Genomic DNA, 13,508 nt, shown 5'->3' with positions numbered 1-13,508 from the left:
AAATCTGCGTTTTCAATGAAATATTAGGATTTTGAAAAACTTGTATGCGCCACTGTGAGTTTAAAAGCTGCCTAACATTTAAAGACTTTTCTGATGAGATCAGTAGTGATATTAACAAATGTGATTTTTTAAAAATATATATTGTATAATGAATGTGAAAACATTTGGAAGATCCGGGACTTCCCTTGTGGCGCAGTGATTGAGAATCCGCCCGCCAATACAGGGGACATGGGTTCGATCCCTGGTCTGGGAAGATCCCACTTGCTGCTGAACAACAAAGCTTGTGCACCATAACTACTGAAACCCGCTCGCCTAGAGCTGGTGCTCTGCAACAAGAGAAGCCACCGCAATGAGAAGCCACAACGAAGAGTAGCCCCTGCTTGCTGCAACTAGAGAAAGCCCACATGCAGCAACGAAGACCCAACGCAGCCAGAAAAAAAAAAAAAAGGAAGATCTGCGTAACTCAGTGAACCAACAATTTCCAAATAACCACTGTAAGATCTGACAAAATTATGCATGATAGACCAACAGATCTTAATGTAACAGACTATGAAAAGTTCTTTGATATGGTTTCAGATTCTACACTGCCACTAACCTTGAAGGAAACTATCACTTGACAAATTTTGATGTAGTATCAAAGAATACTCAGTTACCTATAAAGGCTATAAAAATACCCCTCTCTTTTCTAACTACATATCTGTGTGAGGCTGGATTTTCTACATATACTTCAACTAGAACAACATATTACAACACATTGAAGAAGAATATCTGAGAATCTAGTTTTATTAAGCCAGACATGAATTTGCAAGAGATTTGTAAAACAATGCCACTCTTCTGACTAAATTTCTTTTAGGGAAATACAATTATTTTTCATAAAGATATTTATGTTAGCATGTAATGGGCTTATTATTATTTTTAATGAATAAATATTTTTAAAAATTTCTGTTTTAATTTCTAAGCTGGTAAATATTGATAGACAAAATAAACATCTCAATAATTCTCAGTAATTTTTAAGATTTTAAAGAGGTCCCAAGACCAAAACATTTGAGAATCACTGATGTAGTCCAACCCTCTCTCCCTTGTTCCTCCAATTTCTATATGGGTAAACTGAGGTTTGGAGTGGGAAGGGCCCCTTCCCAGGGAGATTGTGGCTGTGGTTCTGACACTCCATGTTTGGTGTAAGCCTTTGAAAACAGGTGTGTCTGGGATACCTCCTCTCTAGTATATTGAATCTTTCTTCATTGGATCCTTATCTGGATTTTAATGTCTTTTTTTTTTTTTTTTTTTTTTTTTTTTTTGCGGTACGCAGGCCTCTCACTGTTGTGGCCTCTCCCGTTGCGGAGCACGGGCTCCGGACGCGCAGGCTCAATGGCCATGGCTCATGGGCCCAGCCGCTCCGCGGCATGTGGGGTCTTCCCGGACCGGGGCACGAATCCGTGTCCCCTGCATTGGCAGGCGCACTCTCAACCACTGCGCCACCAGGGAAGCCCTAAATGGCTTTTTTTTTTAATTTAATTTTTATTTTATATTAGAGTTGATTTACAATGTTGTGTTAGTTTCAGGTGTACGGCAAAGTGACTTAGTTATACATATATCCATTCTTTTTCAGATTCTTTTCCCATATAGGTTATTACAATGAGCTTTTTATTTTTGTTTTTTTATAGATTTATTTCATTTATTTATTTTTGGCTGCATTGGGTCTTTGTTGCTGTGCGCGGGCTTTAGTTGTGGTGAGCAGGGGCTACTCTTTGTTGCAGTGCGCAGGCTTCTTATTGTGGTGGCTTCTCTTGTTGCGGAGCACGGGCTCTAGGCAAGTGGATTGAGTAGCTGTGGTGCACGGGCTTCAGTAGTTGTGGCGCACGGGCTTAGTTGCTCCGTGGCATGTGGGATCTTCCCCGACCAGGGCTTGAACCCCTGTCTCCTGCATTGGCAGGTGGATTCTTAGCCACTGTGCCAACCAGGGAAACGCTGAGCTTTTTTTAAAAAAAGGCCTTTCTCTATACATGTACCTCCCTCCACCTTACAACTGCTAGGTCCCTGTAACAAACTTCTCAAAGAAATTTACATTCACATCCCCACTTTCTCATTTTTCACTCCCTCATTCAATAAATATTTATTGAGAGCCAACAATGTATCATATACAGTTCTAGGTGATGATAATTCAACAATGAATCAAACAAAATCCTTCCTCTTTAAATATTACATGCTAGTGAGGGGAGACAAATCCAGAAAAATTGTCCAGAACTTGTAAATGGGCAGAAGAGGATTACTGGGTGATCTTTCATTGTAGTGCTGGGGTATACCTTTGATTGACTTTACATTTACTAGGCTATCTTACAACTTTATAGGGGTAGAGGTTAACTTGTAGAAAACTGATGGCAATGCAAACCTTGTCTGAGAGCAATGCAAATAATTCCTATCCATAGAAATGCAAATGAATTTTTGTCCAGTAGAGATGGAATTTAATTCTCTCTGGTAAAAGATAATCCCCAACATTATAGTTTATTGCTTAATAGGATATTAATGTTTTTGCAACTATTAGCAAATTCATTTCAGCATTCCTTTGGCTGATAATCTAAATCTCTGAAACTCAAATTCTCATTTGAACAAGTCTTACCATCTCACTGGTTCCCTCATTATTTAGGATAATAATGGATAAGCAGTTTATTATGATGAATAAAATCTTTGGCATGTGTTCATTTTATATTTTTATAAGTAATGTTTTTAACCTTTTGAAAATTATTATTTAGCACACTATAAGAAAATAAATACATATCAGGTGATAATAAGTCAGAAGAATAAAAGCAGAGTAAGAGGACAGCTATTGACTGGTGGTGTAGTATATACTAGTGTAGATAGGGTCAGTCAGTCAAAAAGTCCTGTACTTCTTTCTCTGAACTATAAGGGGAATCCATCTTCTTCTCTCCATCTTCACTGCCACCACACTAATCCAGACCATGGTCTTCTCTCATCTGATCTCCCTGCCCTACTCCCACCTACTCCGATCGCTGGCTATCAGATGTTCATTTTTAAAAACAATTATCTGATAATGACCCTCCTTTCCACTGGCTCCTGTGGTGGAGTCAAGTTCTGTGGAAGCTTAAAAAATTTGGGAGACCCTCTTTAAGAAAAATAATACAAAAATTAGGTACGAGCCTTGAAAAGGGCAGTGCAAATGACAGGTCCTGAAACTTAAGCTTAATTAGCTTCACTATAAAACCGCCTCTGCCTAGAAGTCTAGCCTCGTTTTTCTCTACCTCAGGATGTCTCTCTGTACTTCTGCCTAAAAGGCTCTTCTCGCTCCATTTTGCCTACCTCCTTCAGTACTCAACTGTCAGCTACCAGTCCTCCCTGATCCCCCAACTGGGTTACGGGACTTTACAGAGCCTGTACAAGCATCCAAACGGAGCCACCACTCTCTGCGAAAAATTCTTCTTTTCCAGACCCTCAAAAGATCCCTACGCTGGGCTGGGTTTGCATCTGCGACGTATCGGTGGGCAGAGCCCCAGGAAAGAGCCGTTAACTCTCTCCCCTTTTCGTCCGTACTGGGGCGCACCAACTCTCCGGAACCTGCGCGTCTCCCTTTGCGGTTCCGGTCGGAACTACCCGGCGGCGCACGCAGACATGGCTGCGCTGGTAGGGAGAGGTGTGCGGGACATGCTGAAGCGTGCGGACTTCATGACAGTCCCGCGGAGACAACGACATAAGAAGAAATGGGTAAGGTCCCGTGACAGCAGTGTCTCGCCACCATCCCTCGGGAAACTTCTCCAGCCCTCCCACTTCCCGCGCCCTCAGTTAGGCTCGCTACTCCAGCGCCTCTGGAACGCCTTGGGCCTCCTTTCCCCCGCCCCTCAGGGGGCGTGACTAGGCCCCTCCCTCTCACATCTGTAACGTCATCGCCTCTGTCCGCCCTTTTATTTCGTCACAAGTCTTCGGCTTTTCCTCTTAAGTCTGCAGACTCCAGACTCCGCCCCTCTATGTTACGCCATCACCTCCGTCCTCATTCTTTCAGTTCTGTCTCGCCTCTTGTTTCCCGGCTCTTGGTTACCTTCCCTTGGGCCCCCACTAACCCTTCCACTTCCCTTTCTCCCTCCCCCTCCCCCTTTCTCCTCCTCCCTCTCCCCTCCCCCCCCCCGCCCCCACCGCATGACCTCTTATACTCCTTTCCTCCTAAACCTTCCAGCCCAGCCTCTCTCACCCCAGGAAGGTGACATAGCGACTTCCCCTTCTCTCCTTCCGCTGCCCTCCGGGAAAGGATTCAACCCCTTTCTCAGCCTCGAGCCGCCTCTGGCGCCCAGGAAGTTACAGTAGCCACCCTCCCGGCCTTTCCCCCAAGCCCAGGCAAAAGGTGCAGCGACTCCTCTCACCCCATGGGCTCTCCCCACTTATCCAGAGATCCTTTCTCTGGCCTCACTTGTAGCCCTGGAATTTCTTCCATAACTGGCCAGCACCCCGCCCTACCCCAAGCGATTCCTTCCCCACCCCCACCTCCCCTCTCCCCACCCCCACAGACTCCCCTGCGCCCAGGAAGATGTTCTTTTGAACCCTGTTCTCCACTCCTAGGAAGGCCCTACCGCCGGGAGCCTATCCTCTCGGGTTCGTCCCCCCCAAGTCCTTGTGTTGACCGGTTCCGCCTTGTGGGGTCACCCCTTGCCCGTCTGTGGAGCCCTTATTGCAGCTGGATCAGTCCCCTGAGAACACCATGTCCCTGTCCCCAAGGCCCTTACTTTGACCAACACACTTATCGCTGTTACTGTGGTGGATACCATTCAGCCCCAGTGACCAACCCGGTGACCTCCCCTCCCCTCACTCATGTGCCTTTGGAAACTGGCCCCATGATTTCACCTTCCATCACTGCTGGGACCCAGGGAACTTGCCCCATAATTTCACCTCCTCTTACTCATAGGCCCCTGGGAACTGGCCTCATAATTTCATCTCCTCATGCTCACTGGCCCATGGAAACTAGACCTATAATTTCCCCACCCCTTTCTCACAGGGTTTTGGAAACTGGGCCCATGACCTCTACTCTGCTCTCTTCCTGGTCCTCAGGGAGGAGTTATAATTATCCTCCTCTTTCCCCAACATCTTCCCCACCCACTGGCAGCTTTTACCATGGCCACGGTAAGCATCCAGACGCTTGTGAACCTAAACCACAGCTTGACCCCCCTCCTGGGAAAAATTACTGTGGCTCCCCACTTTCTTCTCAGGCAGGCACATCTTGTCCCAGCTCACCTCAGGAGGGCTCTTATCACTATTCCCATCTTCCCCCAGATGCCAGCATACCTGCTGCTGGGAGCCCTTACTGTGCCATCCGCCTACCCCCTGGGAGTACTGGCTCTCCTTGCTCGCCCCAGTCCCAGGTTTCCAGGAAGCCTTGCTTTGAGTCCATTTACTCTTGGGAGACTGGTGGGAGCTCTTATGTCTGCATAACCTCAGGCACTACAATTTCTGGTCCACCCTGTCCCCAGGAACCACCTCTTCCTCTGTCCTCCCACTGTCCTTGTTCTGCCTTCTTTCCTTCACCTCCAGGCAACCAGTTTATGTCTCCACTCCAGGCACCCCACTGCAGAGGCTATAAGGAACCCCCTCTCCCTATCCCAGTTTGCCCCCAAGCTAAGTCTCCCAAATCCTCAGAGTTAAAACAGCCATGTGCTCCTCACAGATGTCACTTCCTGGTCACCCAGCACACTCCTCCTGACCGGCCCATGTCGCCTAAGGCCAGCACCTCTCCTCCACCTCCCTCCTGCCCTTCTGGTCTCTCCGGTCCTTCTTGTATGGTGACATCCATCACAACTTGCTCAAATTCCTGCCCCAAAGAACTTCCCCAAGGGACTACCACACCTACTGTGGTCCCTAGAACCCTCAAAACAGTTATCCCCACTTCCCTTCCCCTTCGCCTTCCTTGTGATCCTGTCTTACCCAATAGTTATGCTCAGACCAGCCCCCGAGGACCCCCCATTGGACCCCTCTGCAGTACCCATGTGTATTCTGTGGTTTCCCCCACCTGCCGCAATCCCTGCCTACTCTTTGGTTCCCTCAATCAATCCACAGGTCCCCTTCAGTGTCATAACCAGCCCGTGGTGCCCCGCTGTGGCACCTATAGCACTCCCAGGGGCCCATCCCAACCTCATCGCCAGCCTGTGGTGCCTCCTTGTTCTATGCATATCTATTCTTTTATCCCTTTGAGAACACCCCTTGACCCCCCAAATTTACCGATTGCCCCCCGAGCCTGGGGCCATCTTGATACTATGCCCTGTGGCCTCCATGTCTACTCTGTGGTTTCTCGAGACTGCCGCAAGGAGTCTCCCCAGATCCCCTACAGCTGTCCTTTGTCTTCATCCAAGAATTCCAGCTGTAGCACTAATGCCAACTGTAGTTCGACTGTTGTTGTTAGTGAATGCCAGAGTAGTGACAGCCAGAGCACCCTCCAAAGCACAAGTTGGAGCCAGAGTGAGAGTACCCATAGCCCTAGCACAAATTGGAGTCAAAGAAAGAGTTTCCATCTTAGTAGAAGTCTGAATGGGAGCCATGGTACCCATCAAAGCATACATCAGGAGCAGAGTGGGAGTCCTCAACTTTTTGAAAGTCAGAGCCAGAGCGAAAGTACCCAACATAGCAAAAGTCAGGGCCCGATCAAGAGTGCCCTCCGTAACAGAAGTCGGAGCCGAAGCAAGAGTCCCCACCGTAGCAAAAGTCAAGGTCGGAGCAAGAGTCCCCACCATAACAAGAAATGAGAGCAGAGAAAGAGTTCTGACCAAAAATCCAAAAATCCAGGCTAAAGCAAAATTCATAGACAGTAACAGGGCTGCCAGCCATAGCAAGCATCCCAGCTGTGGCAACCAGGACCAACTTGTGGACTCCTCAGCTGAGGCCTTTTTTCCCTTTCAGTCTACTTCTGTGCTCTTCAAGCCTGACTCATGCCCCTCTCTGCTACCCTCATAGCAGTCATCCTGTAAGTCCCCACTTTTGTTCACGCCTCAAGGTTTCTGTGAGCTCTCCTCATCCCACCTTCCTGGAGTCTGGGGACTTTCCCAAAATGACCCCCAGCCCTGTGATTCTGAGCATTGTGGTGTCAGTCACTGCATGACCTTAGGTAAGTTACCCTCATCTCTCCATCAAATGTAGAAGGTTGATATTTTTTGTATCCCACTGCGCCATCTCTTGTGGTGCTCACCTAAACTAGGAGACATGAACGTGCTTTAGAAAATGGAAGGACTGTTGAGAAAGAAAACATCTTCTATTTTTAAGCTTGATGCTTCACCCAGGGCCTACATAGTTTCTACCAACCTGCTGTAGACTCTTCTCAAGAGTCCCCTCCAAGGCCTCGAAGGAGTATCCTCTTTATTGGTGACCCCCACATGCTATTGTGAGAGCTATAGCTTACTTTCACAACGCTGAGATAGAAAGGCTGGTTCCCCACTGCTTGTCTCTCACACACTTCTTTGGCAGGCAGAGGCAGGATGCAAAGACAGGGTGCAAAGAGGAGTGGGCACTAGATCCACGTTTGCCCCAGCGCTCTGAGGTACTACTGGTGGGGTCAGGCAGTAAGGGGATAGAGGCAAGACTGGAAGACCAATAGGCCTGTTCTCATTCTTTTAGGCGGCCACAGAGCCCAAATTTCCTGCCACTCGACTGGCTCTGCAGAATTTTGACATGACCTACAGTGTGCAATTTGGGGATCTTTGGCCATCGATCCGGGTCAGTCTCCTCTCAGAGCAGAAGTATGGTGCACTGGTCAATAACTTTGCTGCCTGGGATCGTGTGAGTGCTGAGCTGGAGCAGCTGAGTGCAAGGGACTTCGTGAATGAAGCTATCTTCCACGGGGAACCAGAACCTGAGAATGGCCAAACTGCAGCTCCACCCCCTGCCTCCTGGGCCTGCAGTCCAAACCTTCGATGCTTCACTTTCGCCAGAGGGGATGTCAGCCGTTTCCCTCCTGCCAGGTAGGATCTGGAGCTGTGGCTAGGGCTGTTCTGAGTGTCTGTTGGAAGTAGACAGGAAGAGGCACAGCTCCTGTCCTGTTTAATAGGGATCTTAATATTGCTAATATTTACTGAGTACTTATACATGCTGGGCATTATCTCCTTTTGTTCTGTCAACAGCCCTCTGAGGTGGGTAATATTATTGTTTTTCTTTACATTTGAGGAAACTGAGGTGCAGAGAAGTTAAGGTACTTACTTGCTTTAGGTCCCTTAGGTAGTAAGTGGTGAAGCTAGTATTTAGACCTAGGCAGTCTGACCTCAGAACCTGCACTTTGAACCTGCTTAAGTGCCCCACTTCTACCGCCTAAGTAAGAAAAAAAACAAAAAACCTTTTTACATGAGCATCCTCTCCAGTTAAAATATGTGTTATTTACAACTGCTTTCTCACTTGCCCCCATCATAGTGAGTAGGACAAGTAACCTCATGATACCAAATAAGAGGTGGGACTTGCCTAGGAAATAGGGCTTGCTTAGGGACACAACGTTAGTACCAGACCAGACTGGGGTAAAAAAAAAGGAGTCCTTCTAGTCATCTTATCCAATGCTCAGATGTATATGAAGTTGAATGAAAAAAGACTGTAATAAAATGCTAAATTGAGAAAAGGAGAGCTCAGTGTTAGCTGTAGGATGTGGGAATTGATCTTTGAAGGACTGATTCATTCATTCAACAAATATTTATTGTCTGCCAAATGCTAGGCACTCTTAAGTGCACAAGTCCTCATGGAGCTTGCGGCCTAGTGAGGGAGATAACTTTTAAAAAACTATTTATGGTTGTGATAAGTGCTACAGAAAAAAGTACAAGATGCTATGAAGTCTTACAGTTAGGAGATCTAATGCTGAGGAAGTGAAATTTAAGCTAAGACCTGAAAGCCGAGTAGGAATTAAAGCTGGTGGCTTGGAAGTGGGGATGGGAGAGTGATGTGAGGCTACAGAAGAGGGCTAGAGACAGATTTTGAAGGTTTTACAGGCCTTATGGGATCATGGACTTTTTCTCTAAAAGGAAGAGGGAGCCATGAAAGGTTGGTTTGTTTGTTTTGTTGTTGTTGGTTTTTTGTTTGTTTTTGGCCACACTGTGTGGCATGCAGGATCTTAGTTTCCTGACCAGGGGTCGAATCTGTGCTCCCTGCAGTGGAAGCTCAGAGTCTTAATCACTGGGCATCCAGGGAAGCCCCAGCCATGAAAGGTTTTAAGCTGGGGAATAACATGATCAGATCTGAATTTTTAAAATATCATTCTGGCTGCTGTGTGGAAAATAGATTGGAGAGGGGCAAGAAATGGAGTTGTAAATTAGGAGGCTTTTGCAATTGTCTTAGCTGCTGGTTTGAGGGAAGACTGCATGCTTAAGAGAAGTAAGAGGTGAGGTTGGAAAAGTACATGGGGGCCATGTGTGGGAATCTTGAATGTCACGAGCTTTCAGGTTGGGGGAAGGGGATTTTCCTGGTGGTCCAGGGTTGCTTATAAATGGCTGGAATTACCAGGTCTGGGCAGCTTCAGACATGTGCCTTTTAATTCATATTGCTGTAATTGCAATACGTTCATCTGTTCTAGAGAACCACTGAAGACGGTTTCTGAGTAGAGGAAAGGTAATAATGTACAGTGGTTAAGAAAACCTAGGTTTGGATCCTGTCTTCACCACTTATTAGACGTGTGGCATTGGATAACTGAGCCTTGGTTTCCTTATCAGGAAAATAATCTGGAAAGTAATGGTAGTAATAGCTGACAGTATAGCTCACTGTGCCAGCTACTGTTCTAAGTACTTGTCTTCTATTACTTCCTTTAATTCTTACACTAATCCTATCTGATAGGTACTCTTATTACAGATGAGGAAACTGAGGCACAGGAAGTTGAGTAATTTGCAGAAGGTCACACAACTGATGAGCAACTGGGCTGGATTTGAGATCCAGGCAGTCAGGCTCTAGAATCTGGGTTCTCCTGCCTCACAGGGTTGTGGTGAGGATTAAAGGAAATGATGCATATTAAACATCTAGTATAATCGATGTTATTCCTATCAAGGTTGTGCTTCAGGAAGATCATTTTAGTCACTGTGAGGAGGGCATAGATGGGAGCAGGATTAGAGACCAATTTGGAGGCACTGGCTTTAGGCAGATCAATGGAGTAAGACCCATGTGGTTTCCTAAGTTGCCTGAGGACATCCGGAGAGTAGTGGGGGAAGCAGCCCTCTATGTTTGAGTTTTTTTTCCTTCTTGTCTTGATGGACTCCCTGTAAATCAAGGGGATCTTAATCTCTTGGGAGTTCAAGGATGTATTTAGGGAGTCCAGGAACCTCCTGAAATTGAGAAATTGTTGTGCTGCTTTTTTTTTTTTTTTAAGTTTATTTATTTTTTATTTATTTATTTTTGGCTGTGTTGGGTCTTTGTTGCTGCGTGCAGGCTTTCTCTAGTTGCGGCGAGCAGGGGCTACTCTTCTTTGTGGTGCGCAGGCTTATTGCGGTGGCTTCTCTTGTCGCAGAGCACAGGCTCTAGGCGCGCAGGCTTCAGTAGTTGTGGTGTGCAGGCTCAGTAGTTGTGGCACAAAGTGTGATTTGACTTTGAAAATATCCTATCATGGCCTGAGCCCATTTGTGAATGCCAGAGGTGTTATGACCTCGAGACTGGGGATTGTAGGTCTTATAGGTGATTCTCAGTGGTGCTCTGTCTTATATCTTGTCACATCTTTCTTCCAGAGCCTTCCTGTCAGGTCAGCAAGGACCAAGTTTCTGCCTCCTTGAGGCTGTCGCCAAAGGCTGTCCGCGCTGAACCGTGTCTCAGGCTGAATGGCTGCACCACAGTTGCCCTTATGACAAGTGGGTTGGGAGTGAGAAGGCCTTCTGTGACAACAACCTGTCTGTTGTCCCTCTCTCTCTACCCACATGGGTGCTGCCTCTCTCCATGCCTTATTAGCTCTCATTTGGACTCTTGTAACAGCTTTCCCACTGGTGTCTCTGTTTCTAATTTGTTCTTTGTAGCCCACCTAGCTTTCTAAAACTCTAACTAGCCAATCATGTCATTTTCTTTCTTTTTTTTTTTTTTTTTGCGGTACGTGGGCCTCTCACTGTTGTGGCCTCTCCCGTTGCAGAGCACAGGCTCTGGACGCGCAGGCTCAGCGGCCATGGCTCACGGGCCCAGCCGTTCCGCGGCATGTGGGATCTTCCCGGACCGGGGCACAAACCCGTGTCCCCTGCATCGGCAGGCGGACTCTCAACCACTGTGCCACCAGGGAAGCCCCCATGTCATTTTCTTTAAAAACTTTTGGTAACTGCCTACAGGTTATAGTCCAAACTCCTTAGCATAGGGTTTAAGACCTTTTACCACCTTGGCCTCTATCTGCTTTCCAACTTCAATCTAATGTACCTTGTATTTCTAACACACCAGATTTCTCACTGTGTCTGAAAGAAGTTATGAGTTTGCATGCATCTGTGCCTTTGCTTTTTCTTTTTTCTTCTGCTTGGAATGCTCCTCTTCCCTTTTTTTTTTTAACCGAATGAAGGCCCATTCCTTCATCAGATCTAACTCAGGTAACTCTGACTCTGACAGGCACAGTGGATGGCACTCTTTCCTGAACCCACAAAGCACTTTGTATCTCAATATGTAACCTAATAAAACTGAGTTCCTACTACATGCCATTCACTGTTTCAGGTGTTGGGGATGTTATAATGAACAAAGCAAGACAAAGTCCCTACCTTCATTCTAATAGGGAGAGAGAGAAGGGGTAAAATACACACAAACCTATACATATAAAGTGAATAATAAATACTTTAAAGAAAAAGAATGCAAGATAGATAGATGGGAGTAGGGGGCTGCTATTTTTAGTTGGAGTAGTCAGGGTATGCCAGTGCCTCTTTGATGAGGTAACTTTTGAGGAGGACCTGAAAGAAGTGAGGAAGCAAATGAGGGTTATTTGGAGGAAGAGTGTTGTAGGCAAAAAGCACAACAACTACAAAAGCCTGAGACAGGAGTATGCGTGGCTTAATTAAGGAATAGCAAGATGGCTGGTGTGGCTGAAATAGAGTGAGTTGATCTATGTTTTAAAAGGCTGCTCTGGCTGCTATGTAGATGAATGAGTGAGTAAGTACACAACTGAGTGTGGGTCTGAGAAATTAGTTTTTGCTGAGTAGAGCTCAGTAGCCCCTGAGGGCATGGACTTGTGACCTTGACTTCCAGTGGGTCTCCTGACTTGGAATTTGACTCTAAGGTGGTCTCCTCTCTTCTAGGCTTGGCAGCCTGGGTGTCATGGATTACTACCTGATGGATGCTGCCTCCTTGCTGCCTGTCCTGGCCCTCGGCCTGCAGCCTGGTGACACTGTGCTTGACCTGTGTGCCGCCCCTGGGGGAAAGACACTAGCATTGCTTCAGACTGGCTGTTGCCGTAAGTCAGAGGGCTGGTGTCTTGGCAGGGAGGGCTCCCGACCTCACCCAGTCAAGGGCACACTAAATATGATGGGCTTTCTGGTCTGGGTCACAGGTAGAATAGTGCTTGCTTGCTAAGCTGGTGTGTTTTTTCTGTTTGCAATGATTTTCTCTCTTTCTCTGTTAGTTGGCCAGGGAAGACTGGTGATCAGAGCAAGGTCTCTGAAGGCAGATTAAAACAGAGCCCTGATTAATCTACCACATGACACTTTCATCCCTCTGCATCTGTTTACTTTGTGTCTAAGATTAAGTTCCATTTCCTTAGCCTGCCAGCTAAAGTGATAAGATCTGGCTGCAGCAGCCTGTTATAGCTTTATTTTCATTTTTTAATAAATTTATTTATTTTTGGCTGCGTTGAGTCTTTGTTGCTGCACACGGGCTTTCTCTAGTTGCGGTGAGTGGGCTTCTCACTGCAGTGGCTTCTCTTGTTGTGGCTCACAGGCTCTAGAGCGCAGGCTCAGTAGTTGTGATGCACAGGCTTAGTTGCTCCAGGCATGTGGGATCTTCCTGGACCAGGGCTCGAACCCATGTCCCCTGCATTGGCAGGTGGATTCTTAACCACTGCACCACCAGGGAAGTCCCCCGTTATAGCTTTACTGTGTCATTCTGCCCCAGGCTTTATGTGCTTCTGCCAAAACCTGCTATTCTTTGTTGCCTGAATAAGCCTCCAATTTTGCCATGTTATGGATTCTCTCTGGAATACCCCCACCTTATCACAGCTGGCCTGTCAATGCCCTTTAAGCTTTCCAGCCTCAGCTCAAGTGTACCACCTCCTGGAAGTCTTCCCTCATGATCCCTGCTGGCCAGTTGAGAAGTGCTGCCTCTGTCTCCTGTGCTCCCACACCATGGGCATCACCTTTGCAACATTAGCCTTGCATCAGAGCTTTACTGGGTATGCATCTTCTTCCTCCTCAAGATTATAAATTCCTTGAGGACAGGCCCAAGTCTTACTCAATAGTATAGCCCAGGCTGGGCCTTGTACATTGTAAGTATTCACTTCAACCATCTGTTGGCCAACATCCTGCCTTAAATAGGCAGTATTTTTATCTTGAGAAATATCCACAAAGGGGCTGTATTTTTCACACTGATCCTGGAGCTCAGCCAGGCTTAACTTGCCATAT

At 46.8% G+C, this 13,508-nt stretch overlaps 1 protein-coding gene across 8 annotated transcripts in view; it reads left to right on the top strand.

The window, feature by feature from the left end:
* The first annotated feature begins 3,445 nt into the window (after positions 1–3,445).
* NSUN4 (NOP2/Sun RNA methyltransferase 4) overlaps positions 3,446–13,508 on the top strand; it is a 37,383-nt gene continuing 27,320 nt past the window's right edge. Inside the window, exons 1-4 of one of the 8 annotated variants that reach the window (XM_049709491.1) lie at positions 4,578–4,596; positions 6,983–7,093; positions 7,600–7,943; positions 12,192–12,346. In XM_049709491.1, coding sequence (XP_049565448.1) covers positions 7,654–7,943; positions 12,192–12,346 — 445 coding nt within the window. In that variant the 5' untranslated portion in view covers positions 4,578–4,596; positions 6,983–7,093; positions 7,600–7,653. Of the gene's footprint in view, positions 3,718–4,491; positions 4,597–6,530; positions 6,700–6,749; positions 7,094–7,449; positions 7,523–7,599; positions 7,944–12,191; positions 12,347–13,508 lie in introns of those variants that run through there. The other 7 variants (XM_049709495.1, XM_049709501.1, XM_049709506.1 and 4 more) reach the window with 7 other exon arrangements.

This window comes from Orcinus orca, chromosome 1 (genome assembly GCF_937001465.1).
Source record: "Orcinus orca chromosome 1, mOrcOrc1.1, whole genome shotgun sequence".
NCBI classification, from domain to species: domain Eukaryota; kingdom Metazoa; phylum Chordata; class Mammalia; order Artiodactyla; family Delphinidae; genus Orcinus; species Orcinus orca.
This window is presented reverse-complemented; position numbering and strand designations above follow the sequence as displayed.